We start from the raw sequence: 12,655 nt of genomic DNA, 5'->3' as shown, positions 1-12,655 counted from the left end.
AAACAAAACAAGTACATAAAATATTGGGGATGGTATGTGGTAAAAGATGTCTGTAGGAAAAAAGACATAGTAGGGAAAAGATATTGGGATTTTTTTAGGGGGTGAAATATTAAATAGGGTAGTCAGTAGGGCCTCGCTGAGAGTAACATTTGAATAAAAACTAAAATTGAAGGATTAACCCATGGAGATACCTGGAGAAAGAGTGTTTCAGGCAAAGAAAAAAGCAAAACATATGAAGTAGGCAAGTGCCTGGCATCTTGAAACAAAAAGGAGACCAGTGTGGCAGAAGAGTAAGAAAAAAGAGGAGAGTAGTGAGAGATGATAGAGAGATAATGGGGAGAGAGATTATAGTAGGACTTGGGCCATTATAAGGACTGTGTTGAGTGATTTTGAACAGAAAAAACTGATTCTGGAATTTTAAGGGACTCTTCATTGAGAAAAGACAGCTTAATCTTAAGAATAACGTATCATTTTTCTATCAACCTACCCTTTGTTTGACAGTGATGCTTGTACAAATGACCTCTCTGATTCTTTATCCCATCAGAGACCCTTCCTTCTCAAAGACAAGAGAAACTGACTGCACCTCTGAGAATGGAGCGCATCTTCAAGAGATACATTGAAGGCCGTCTCTGTGCCATCCAGAAATGCTGACAGTGAGAACAATGAGGTGTCAAAGAACCTTTTCCAGAGCTAGAGGAGAAGTAATGCGCTCAAATCAGTTGCCTGTTTTTTTTTTTTAAGCAAAACATTCACTAGAGAAAATAAAGCTTTCACATGGGAATTTTTAAGATATCACAAGAACTTCACACCTTTGCAATGAAAATACTACCAAATAAATATCATCTCCTGAAACAGAACATAATTCTTTGGGCAAAGAAAGAGAAAAAACACTGAAGAAAATAAGCTATCTGTGGATCCATATTATTGGGGTAGCTTTTAGTCGCCACCATGAATATTCTTTTTTTTTTTTAAGTTTTGTTTAAAATATTACAGATGTCCCCTTTTCTCCCCATTGACCCATTCCACTCTGCCCCAGCCCCCTCCCCAGTTCCTCTCCAAACCACTGTCCATGACCTTGAGTTATGAATATACGCATATAAGTTCTTTGGTTAATTTCTCCCCCTCCACCCCCCACCCCCCTCCATCCCTCTGAGATCCGTAAGTCTGATCCATGCTTCCATGTCATTGAATCATTTCTGTTCATCAGTTTATTAAGTTCTTTAGATTCCACATATAAGTGAGATTGTGTGATGTTTGTCTTTCTCTGCCTGGCTTATTTCACTTAGCATAATATCCTCCAGGTCCCTCCATACTGTCCCAAACGGTATGGACTACATCAAACTAAAAAGCTTCTGCACAGCAAAAGAAATCAGCCTCAAAATACAAAGGAACCCCACGGTCTGGGAGAACATATTTGCCAAGGATGTATCTGATAAGGGGCTAATTTCCAAAGTGTACAAAGAACTCATACTACTAGCAAGAGGAAGACAAACAACCCAATTAAGAAATGGGCAAAGGACCTGAATAGACACTTCTCCAAAGAGGACATACGGATGGCCAAGAGACATATGGGAAAATGCTCAATGTCACCAATCATCAGAGAGACGCAAATTAAAACTACAATGAGGTATCACTTCACACCTGTCAGGATGGCTGCCATCAACAAATCAACAAACAACTTGTGCAGGCGAGGGTGTGGAGAAAGGGGAACCCTAGTACACTGCTGGTGGGAATGCAGACTGGGGCAACCACTATGGAAAACAGTATGGAGATTCCTCAAAAAATTAAAAATGGAGCTGCCTTTTGACCCAGTGATTCCCACTTCTAGGAATATATCTTAAGAAACCTGAAACACTAATCAGAAAGAATATATGCACCCCTATGTTCATAGCTGCACAGTTTACAATAGCTAAGATCTGGAAACAGCCCAAGTGCCCATCAGTGGATGAGTGGATAAAAAAGCTGTGGGACATTTACACCATGGAATACTACGCAGCTGTAAAGAAGAAGAAGGATTTTGTACCCTTTGGGACAGTATGGATGGACCTGGGGAAAATTATGCTAAGCAAAATAAATCAGGCAGAGAAAGACAAACATCACATAATTTCACTTACATGTGGAATCTAAAGAACTTAATAAACTGATGAACAGAATAGATTCAATGACATGGAAGCATGGATCAGACTGACGAATGTCAGAGGGATGGAGGAGGGCAGATGGGTGGAGGGGGAGAGAGTAACCAAAGAATTTATATGCATATATGCACAACCCAAGGACACGGACAATGGTGGGGAGAGGGACTGGGGAGGGGGATGGGATGGGGTGGAAAGGGGCCTTGGGGAGGAAAAGGGACATCTGTAATATTTTACAAAACAAAACAAAAAAAAGCTGTGGGACATTTACACCATGGAATACTATGCAGCTGTAAAGAAGAAGGATCTCATACTGTTTGAATAATCTTGAAGTGGTCTTTTCAACTGAAGTTTATGTATTACACTGGTTCACGGAAATAGTAAAGAATGAGACGGTTAAGGAAACATAATTTGTCACCACTAACTCAGTGGTGGCCCCACCTACCAGAACCAGTGTATGATTGTGTAAATATGCAGTCACAGGACTAGAAACCTGGGTTTTCATCCTGACTATGCTGTTAACTAGCGTTTTACTATTTAAAATAAATAATTTACTATCTACCATTGACTGGATCTTAGTTTTCTCACCTGTATAGTAAGCAGTTGGGTGGACAGCAAATATAACTCTTCTTGTTCAGGGTTTCTATGAAAATCAGCTCCATGGATAGAGTTGAGACCAGGTTCTCAAACAAGCTCCATGTTCAGTAATTTGTTAGGATTATCTTACCCAGAGATGATAACTACACAGCACTGTACTTCATATCCCCTTTCTGTTCCCATGGACATTACAAATAGACCACAATACATAGCCCTATTGAGTCAATCAGAACTCAGGGAGGGTCAGAATCTAAATACAACTTTATTTTTACATAATGACTCAGATAATCATGACCAAATAATTAGAGATGGTGCTCAAATTGAAAATAATTTGCTACCTTATCATTAGGAGAATGACTATATTGAAGTCAACAGTTCCTAGTATAGCTGTGAAGAGCACTCGCATCCTGTCAGCCAATTTTTCCCATCCCTAAAGGGTTCTAATATGTCATCAGTTCCGCCAGCATAAAGTAGTTGCTGGTATCCTGGGCATACCCCAAATGGATCAATTAGCTTTCAGTCAAAGGGGCCTGAATATATAGCATTCATTTTCTTCTTTATAAAGCCCACTTGCATCCTGAGAGGAGAGCCTTCTGCAAAAGCAACAAACTCAGACATTCAACAAGTATAGGAATCAGGGACTTCTTGATCTCTGTGCTCCCACCCACTCACTTTCTTATTACCTACATCTATAGTGGCTTAGAATAGGAAATCTGTGTTTGTTTCAGTTCTAATGAAAAGTCCTAACAATGTTATTAGAGAACTGTGATGGATTTTAATCTGATGACAGCTTGTGACCCACAAATTGCTGTTTAAAATTAAAATGCATTGAAAATGAGACTGGCAAGACAACTACAATATTAAACTTGCAATCTGCTGTAAAAAACACCTATCGAAAGAACCATATTAAATATGAATATAATTAATTTCTATATAGCATCTTGCAACTGAAACCTGAAAAAAAAATAGCCCTTCAATACACTGCCTTATTAAATTCAAATTGGTTGAAAAATCTTTTTTCTTTTTCAAATTGAGAAGTCAAAATAGAGATGGATTGGTTTGTCTTTGGTAATACACCCTTTGGCTGAGCTCCAGGTAGAATCTAGTGCTACAGACTTTCAGATATCTCTTTTGATGAACAAAAGTCCTCTATTTACATTATCCCAAATGCTCATCTATAATAAATGCAGAAATGTTTTCCACCTCCTTACTTTTAAGTTTATTTATAACTTTTATGGTATAATTACTCAAGATATATTAAATGTGATCTTTAGAATTGTTTATACATTAGTTTAAAAAAAATAACCACACTGATATTTTTGATAGATCAGCTAATTCATTTCTAAACTTGGTAAGAATTGAGGCGCTTTTTCTGGTAGTGAATGTTTGTATTAGTGTTATCATTAAACATTAATATAAATAAAACTCAACCCAATGTATATATTTTCATCCCATATTTCAACATTAAAGAACTGCATGTGGTAATAAAAGGATTCACTACAGCTGTTTGCAAATAATTTAATGACCAAGTCGTAGCTATTTCTAGTTTTCAAAAGGTGCCAAAGAACTATTTAATTTTCCACAATATAACATCATAACAATTAACATGTGTACCTAATTAGAGCCTTAATGTTCCTATACATTGCTTGTTCCAGAGATTCACAATACACTAAAATAGCATTAGCTAGAAATAAGAAAGTACCATATTTCACTCTCATTATTGCACATAGAAAAAGACTCACCCACTCTTTTTAAAAGATACCATAAGAATTGTAATTTCACAACCATTATTTTTATTCATTACCCATGGAACATAGTACATACTCAATAAATGTTAGCTGAAAGAATGAATGCATGTGTGATTGGATGACAAGCAAACTCAGGGAAAACACCTAGTCCTTGGTCGCTACAGGACTACTGCATGGACAACTGCTGTCGCAGTAGGATTTCTAAAATCCCTCTGCCATATTCTATTTTGGCTCACGTGCGTGCAAAGGTGATAAAGGAGTCAGTCCAGCAAGACCTTGCATTACATAGAAGCTGCATCTATCCAAAAGAGCAGGGCCATTGCATATGATTTCACCAGGTACTTCCTAAGCTTTGCTTTCATAGGAAACCTGATATTGGTTCTGATATCAAATGTGTTTATATTTAGGAGCAGTCTCACTGTGACTCTTGGCTAGATCTCATCAATTCCTTCCCAGGGACAGTGCCTACCCCGGGGTTGTCAGCTTCGAAACTGTGATTGGATTTTTGTTCAGTGCCCTAGGACGCTGACCATGATGCTGAAAGAGAAGACAGGTTCCTATTTTAAACCTTTCCTTCCTCTTATTGGTTTAGAACATTCGAGCGACAAGAGCAGGGGCCAGAGGAGCCCGGGGCGGCATCCTTAACGCGAACCCGTCTTTGGATCTTGGGAGCGGAGATGTGGTCCGCCAGGTTACAGCCAGCGTGTCCCCGAGCTCCCGCTACACCCGGAGACCTGACTGACGGAGCCGCTGCAGTAGAAACGGTGACTCGAGCAGGATGGCTCGTCTGCCTCCCGAAAACGCGGGCGGGCCAGCGCACAGCCGGGAAGCGGGGTCGGGGAGTCTGGGCGGAGGGGAGGGGAAGGAGCAGCCAACCTGTACCACGCTGCAAATGTTCACCACGACTCGTACGGGGTCAGGAAAAACCCAGGGCTGATTTTCGCTTAAGTTTTGGGCCCCAGCCTTCCAACAGGTGCACGGCTGCCGGGCCCCTTCCCCGCCGGCGCCGTCCTGCGGGGCCGCGCTCCGGCTTTCCCGCGAGGCAGGCTCTGCCTAGAGTCCGTGCGCCGGTGCCGTTCCCTCCCCGTCTCGCCGCAGCTCCGCCCCGCCCCGCCCGCCCGCAGCCCCTTACCTGCGGCGCGCAGACCGAGGAGCAGGCACAGCGCCGGGAAGCCCAGCGCCCCCCGCATGGTGTCTGCCCTGCGAGGCGGAGGCGAAACTCCGCCGCGACCCCACTTCAGGAAAAGTGGTGTCAGAAAGAGCCGCCGCCGCAGGGCGCCCGGGCGCCGAGATTCATCCGCGGGTCCTGGGCGCGCGGCGCCCGCAGAGAGCCGCCGGGCTGCGCCTCCTTAAGAGACCGGCGAGGGAGCGGCGTCGGGGGCGGCTGCGAGCGGGGCGGGGCGGCGCGGGGCCCGGGCGCTCCCGCACGGCGCGTGCTCCGCCCTCTGGAAGCCCCGCAGCGGCCGCGGCGGCGGAGAGGGCGGGGGGACTCCCGCGCCCGCCCCGGAGCGGCTCGGCCCGCGCAGCGCGAGCAGCAGCCAGACGCGCGGCGGCTACTGAGCATGCCCGGCGCTGGCCCCGCGCCCCGGGGCTTCGAAATGAAATTCCGCGTCTCCGGGTCTTAGCGGCCGCTGCGAGCCAGCCGTGGTTGGGGGGGGTTGCCCAAAACCTGGCGGGGGCGCGGGGGGGTGGGTCTAGATGAGGGCGTGACCCAGGGGAACCAGAGGAGAGAGCCCAGGAGGAAAGTGGCGCCCTCAGGAGCCACCCTGCTCCTTCCCCAAGTCTGGGTTTACGCGGGGCAGGGCGCACTGCGGGGAGCTGACCTTCACGGGGCGCAGGTGACCAGCCTCCGGGGTGCCTCCTGGACTAGAGTGGAGGCGCCTTCTGCAGCCGAGCACCCTGGGGGCCTGGGGAAGCGTAAATGGGTCTCCTGGGGGTGCCTCGTGCTAACAGCTTTCCATTTTTGTACCTCTTTCCGCTGCAGCTCATTCCCTGGCCGGTGTGGCTCAGTGGTTAGAACGTCGGGGCCCCTGCGCTGAAGACTCGAGGGTTCGATTCCTGGTCCAGGGCACCTGCCTCGGTAGGGCATGCGGGATCCACGTGTCCGATGTTTCTCTTTCTCTCTCTACCCGCCCCCCCCCCACACACACACACACTTTCAACAACAAAAAATTAATGGAAAAATAACCTTGGGTAAGGATTTAAAAACACACACACCTGTTTAATCCCTGTCTTTAAACTTTCTCCTGACTGAAGTTCAAAGTCTATAACTATAATGATAGGGAAAAAAGTAAGGCCATACTTTTAGACGAGTAGGATATATCCATGTAATTGAAGAAACGAAAGCACCTTTTTGTTTTTTGGAGATACCTTTAGTCTCCATTTTTCTTTCTAAGGTGATAGGTAACAGAATCACTTCTGTCACCGGGCTCCTCCGGTCCCGCTCTGCCTCTCACTGCAACAGTCTGTCTGTATAGGTGTCACCCCTCCCCCATCTAAGACTTTGCAGCGTGGAGATCCTTGTGTTAGTCTGTTGGCTAATCACTCCTAATCCTGAAGTCCCTGGCCAGGCTTCTCGACTTTATCCGAGGAGCTCTCTGCCTCTGTGTCTTCATGGGATGCTGTTGCCCCTCCCCCAGTGGCCTCCACTTGCATCATCACCACACTCAAGCTTACCAAGGTCTAACTTTGTCTCACTTTTCCAAAAAGCTCCGGCATAAGTCCAGGTTACAGTGATGCTTCTCTTTCACACATGAGTGTATACACAACATTGGCTCAGCGTTGCCTTATATATTTTTACACATATTCATTTATCTGTGGTTTGTCTTCCAACACAGCTAAAGGCATCATAAGAACCTCTGCATCTTTCTCTCACTTAAATCGAACAAAGCTGTTCTAGGCAAATAAAAGGTACTAATAAGTGCTTATTGAACCGAACTGCATATCCCACTCAATGCTTTCTTCTTCCACCCACTGTGAATTGGGACAGCTAATGGGAAATATACTGCTCACAAGAGCTTAAATTAGGCAGGATCTCATAGGATCTGAAAGCCTGGGGCATATCTTTTTATAATTTATTTCACTCCAACACTGAGAGAAGAGGCCGGGAACTGCCCTTGGATGGGTGGGAGAAGGAGAGAATGAGGTGTATCTTTAATACCTAGCCAGGTCTTCCTTGCTGAAAACAGATGTGCAGGTTTCTTCTCCCCGCTCCTTCACGTCCTCACTTGGGTATGTCATGCTCCATTTCTGTGGCACTACCATTTCACCCCAAACCATCCTAAACTGCAATCTCTTCCCCTACTCTGAATTCACATTCTCCTAATCTCCTTTTCCCATAGAATATATCACTTTCTAACATACCAGAAGAACTTCTTATTAAATGTACCCTATTGTCTGTTTCCCTGCCCTGCCCCACCCCACTTTCTACAGTGGAATCCCATCTTCAAGGGCAGAGATATTTGACGGTTGTGTTCACTTATGTATCCAACTGATCAGAACAGTGCCCCTCACAAAACAGGTGCTCAAAAGAATAAATTAAAAGTAATTAGTTGGTAAAGTTCAATACTGACCATTAACCTGGCTCTTTGGAATTCCTATGAAACAGATATTTGAGGTAATTTATTTAGTTGTGCTTAAAGCTTAGAGCAGAATCCCTTCTCTTCTAACATTTGGTGGTAGAATTTTTGCAGGGTTTGGAGTTGGAGGGAAATAACCATAGTAATGGGTGTGCTTCACTTATTTTCTTCCTTCTTAAAAAAACAAATTCCCAGACTTTAAGGAGGAAATGCACATATAGTAATGAAATGCAGCAGCACCCTGAACACCTTGCTTTCCTACAGGTAATTCCAAAATTTGTGGGGGGGACAGTACTTTTAAAGTTTCAAATAATATAATTGGCAGTGACTTAGCCAACAAGCAGTCAGTAAGCTATTTATTTTGCCCAGGTGTGCAGGTTAGCTGAATTATTAACTGTGCCTGAAAATCTCCTTAACAGCAAAATTTTCCAGTTTCTAATTTGACTAAATGTAGGGCTTAAATAGTTCAGCATGGTAAAAATAACCTGGAGTGAGCTGTAATTTTGGTAACTGGACATTCATTATTAATTTACATGAAAAAAGATAAAGGAGCAAGAAAAGTTCATATTCTTTGGTGAGTCAATCTAATATGCTTCCAATGGATTTGACCTCATGACATGTGAAGTCAAAGGACAAAAAATGAATTAGCTGATTAGTGAAAAAGTCAACCCCTTAACGTTTGAGAAATATTCCCTGTGGGTCCATAGATGTTGCTTTTCCTTGACATTATAATCTAATATGAGTGAAGGTGATTTGTGTTACAGAGAAGAAGCTTGGTTAAAACACTAATTTGACTAAATGTAGGGCTTAAGTAGTTCAGCATGGTAAAACTAGGGTTTAGAAAAGTTAGTTCAAATTCAGAGAAGCATGGAAATTAATATGAGAGAGCTATGCAAATTTGTACTGGCCTACAGAGCTGTGGCCTAAAGGAAATCATTTACATTTTGAAAGATAAATAAAAAATTCATATCATATGGACTTTTCCTTCCCAGCAGATGTGTAACCTCTCTCTCATGAGGTGAGATTCAGGGAGAATTTCTACAGGAGAGAGCCTCAAGCCAAATTCAACTATTAGGAGCCTCCACATTAACTTGTCTATAAATGGAGGAATGTTATTCATGTTGGCCATCCTTTCTTAGGACACTTTAAATAAAGAAATTGGATCTGTTGACTGTTATAGTTTTCTATTTATTTCTATTATTATTTAAATATGGGAACAAATATTGACTGAGTGCTTCCTATGTGCCAGGTTCTGCTCTAAGCACATGGATGTCTAATTTAAACTTTATAATATCCTTACAAGGAGGCACTATCATGATCTCATTTTAGAGATGAGACAACTGAGGCACAGAGAATCAACTTGCTCAAAATCACGTAGTAAGTAATCAAAAGGTAAGTTGGTAGAGTTAGAATACACATTTGATATCAAGTATCAAATCTTCATAATACTCATATAATAAATATGCATATTATCAGTTGTAGCTGGCTCCCTAGAACTAGGTCAGGACCAGGACAGGAGATACTGACCCAAGATCTGGCAGTAAAGCTCTGTGGTGAGAAACATCCACAGGAGATTGTATCCAAGAGGATGGGACCTTGCTTATGGCCGTGGACTCTAGGATCTGGCACCTTGTGAACAAAGAGAGCAAGTAAAATCATGCTTGGAAGAATCATGTTAGAAGAATGCTTAAAACAAAATAGAGCAGAATAGAGGAAATCATCTCTTCCATGGAGTGTGGGGGCAGAGGTGAGGATGGATAGCAGGCAAGAAGCTGCTGGTGGACAGTAAATGAGCGGAGCCTGGCTGGGTAAGTAGCTTTGAATAGCCCTACCTGATGAGAGAGGCCATGGAACTGTGTGGGCCAGTGGAAGAGACATGAAATAGTGAAATGGATTCAAAGGCCTTCCAACCATGTATAAAAACAATAGGTGACAGTGGCCAACGCCTTGTTGAGATTTGTGTAGTGCTTACCCTGTCCTATCCTTTCTGGAGCTACTTTATCAATCCCAAAGTTGGTTTCTTTTTGTCTCAACAATATCTATGTGTAAGAGGGGAAAAGAGTAATAATTTATTTTTACAAAGTAAAAGAATTGATGTGAATTAAACCATTTTATAATGAAATATTTCAGAATAAAAAAAGAAATTGGAAATTCATAGGTGAAGATACCATGTATAGCTATGTGGATTCATCATTACTTTTTAAAGCATTTTTCCAGCCATAACAAGGAAGAATAATCTACCCTTTGGTATGAGCATAAATGGAAGGAAACAGTGAAATGACAAAGGACACTAAGAATAAGGAGGAAAAGCTCTAGAATTTATAAAATATAAAGAGCTCTGTGAGGAATTATTTTCCTTTTATGATGGAGGAAGAGAGTGGTGACGAGGCTAGTAATTTGCCCATGGTCATGCAGCTGGCAACTGGTGAAGCTGGCATCAGAACTCAGACTGGTGACTCCACTTAACACTAAGCTGTCAATCACTGTGTTGCACAGCCTCTCTGATTTGTGGAAGGACTTACTTCAAAGACTTAAATGGAGAATGTGTTTTTAACCCAAGAAATAGACTTCAAGATGGTTAATGACAAAGTTTACAACTTAACACAGCTCTACTTTTGTTAAAATTTATCTGTTTGAAGTGTTTGATACAAACATACACAAATATAGCAATATGTATTTTTTTAAAATTCTTTTTTATCTATTGATTTGAGAGAGGGAAGGGGGGTCAGGGAGAAAGGGAGAGAGAGAGGGAGAGAGGGACATGGATTTGTCGTCCACTTATTTATGCATTCATTGGTTGCTTCTTGTTTGTGCCCTGACCGGGGATCAAACCCACAACCTTGGTGTATTGGAATGATGCAACTGAGCCGCCTGGCCAGGGACAGCAATATGTATTCTAAGAAAAAAAAGTTAGGTACCCAAATAAGATATATATTTTTCTATACATCTGTGAAATACGCAGTCCTAGCCAAATACAAAATATCAAAGACAGAGGCTGTGTGTGGGTATCTATAGATTCTGCTATCAGTCCATCATTAAAATTTTATTCAAAATGCAGTGCAAACTCCTCGGAGCTGCGTACCGTGCTGTCATCTCCTCTGGCTCGGGAAAGCTCAGGTCCATCCACGATGTCGGTAATAGATGTACAGGCCGCTGACTCCCTGCATTAGCGCTCGTCCGTCCCAAGACATTAACCAGCCTGCACTTCCGCCGCCCATCACCCGAGCGGCACACGGATGTGAGGGCCCTCTCTTACGGCTCGGGCCAGCTAGTTGAAGGCAGGCAGGTACGTTTTCCGCAGTGCTTGGTCATTCTTTTAGATTTCCTTGAATGAGGCCACTTTGGCACAACTCATTCACTCAACAGCCCGAGACACTAAGAATATCCTGGGAGTGTATCTGTGGCTTGATTAGATCAGTTGATCTCACTCCATTTCTGTTACTTTAATTTCTCACATAACTATAAGATGCTGTAAAAGAACATCTTCCAAATATGGGCCTTTATGCCTCTCTGACTGCTCACTGTTTGAAATGAAAAGTCATGGCTCAATGCTTCTATCTTATATTTCCTTCTTTCACTCATTCTTGCAGCTGTATTTCTACAATCGGGAGGGCATAGTTTATCAGTCTGTGTTTTGGAGTTGAGAAACATGATTAGGTGAAAATACTCCTTTGTGAAAGACCTGTACCTCTACAACATAGAAAGAAATCTTACTAAAAATGACCACTGGCTATAACACGACCACTGATATATTCAAATACCTAAGCAGCAACCTGCCTATGACAGAATCTGTGTGTGCTGGGGTCACAGTAGTGTCTTTGTTCAGTGAATATGTCAGGAAATATTATTCGAAGTCAAATTACCCTAGGGTATGTTATATTACATAGATTCCAAAAACAATGGAATAATCTGCTGATATTTCATTAATATATCATTTGATTTCAAATTATTAGGCAAATATTTATATATGATGAGCCAGGAAGTATTTTTAGTACTTGGGATTTAGTATTGAATAAAATAGGCAAAGATTTTTACCCTCAAGGAGCTTGCGTTCTCAGAGGAAGAAACATACATTTAACAGTAAATATAAGAAATAAGTAAGTTATGTAGTTGGTGGAAGTTAACAACTCCTATGGGAAAATGAAGAAGTAGATAAAAGTAAGGGAAATTAGGGGAATGGGACTAGGGAGAAAACGTGGGTATAAGGAGTTTGCAGAATTAATTAAGGTCTTTAGGCTAAGCCATATGGAGAAGGCAAGCATTGAGCAGAGACTTGAAGTTAGTGGAGAAGTTATCAAAGCCGATTCCTGGCTAAAAAACTATCCAGAAAAAGAGAACAGCTACTGCACAGGCTCTCATGATTCCATAGATATCTTAACCAATCGGGAAAACTGCAGTCAGAAAAAAATTCCAGCACTCCTTTAAATATACTAAGCATGTACATAGAAATGCAGTTGAAAAAAATGCCAAACTAGACTAACTGAATAATTCTCCACCAAAGCTTTTTGTTAATTCAAGTTGCACTCATTTCAAGTTATAACAACACAACTGTGCAGTTCACAGACTCAGATTGTAGCTACCCAAGGCCAGCTGGTATGCT

At 42.5% G+C, this 12,655-nt stretch overlaps 1 protein-coding gene across 2 annotated transcripts in view; it reads right to left on the bottom strand.

Annotated features, from left to right (window-relative positions):
* The window catches only part of PTPRR (protein tyrosine phosphatase receptor type R), a 223,209-nt gene extending 217,285 nt beyond the window's left edge, over positions 1-5,924 (bottom strand). The window contains exon 1 of one of the 2 annotated variants that reach the window (XM_081128448.1): positions 5,610-5,924. In XM_081128448.1, the coding sequence (XP_080984574.1) occupies positions 5,610-5,667 (58 nt within the window). In that variant the 5' untranslated portion in view covers positions 5,668-5,924. The remainder of the gene's footprint in view (positions 1-5,609) is intronic. The other variant, XM_081128449.1, reaches the window with a different exon arrangement.
* Positions 5,925-12,655: the final 6,731 nt, after the last annotated feature.

Source organism: Miniopterus schreibersii (genome assembly GCF_964146895.1).
Source record: "Miniopterus schreibersii genome assembly, chromosome: 2".
NCBI classification, from domain to species: domain Eukaryota; kingdom Metazoa; phylum Chordata; class Mammalia; order Chiroptera; family Miniopteridae; genus Miniopterus; species Miniopterus schreibersii.
The sequence above is the reverse complement of the archived record's forward strand: the minus strand, read 5'-3'. Positions and strand labels throughout refer to the sequence as shown.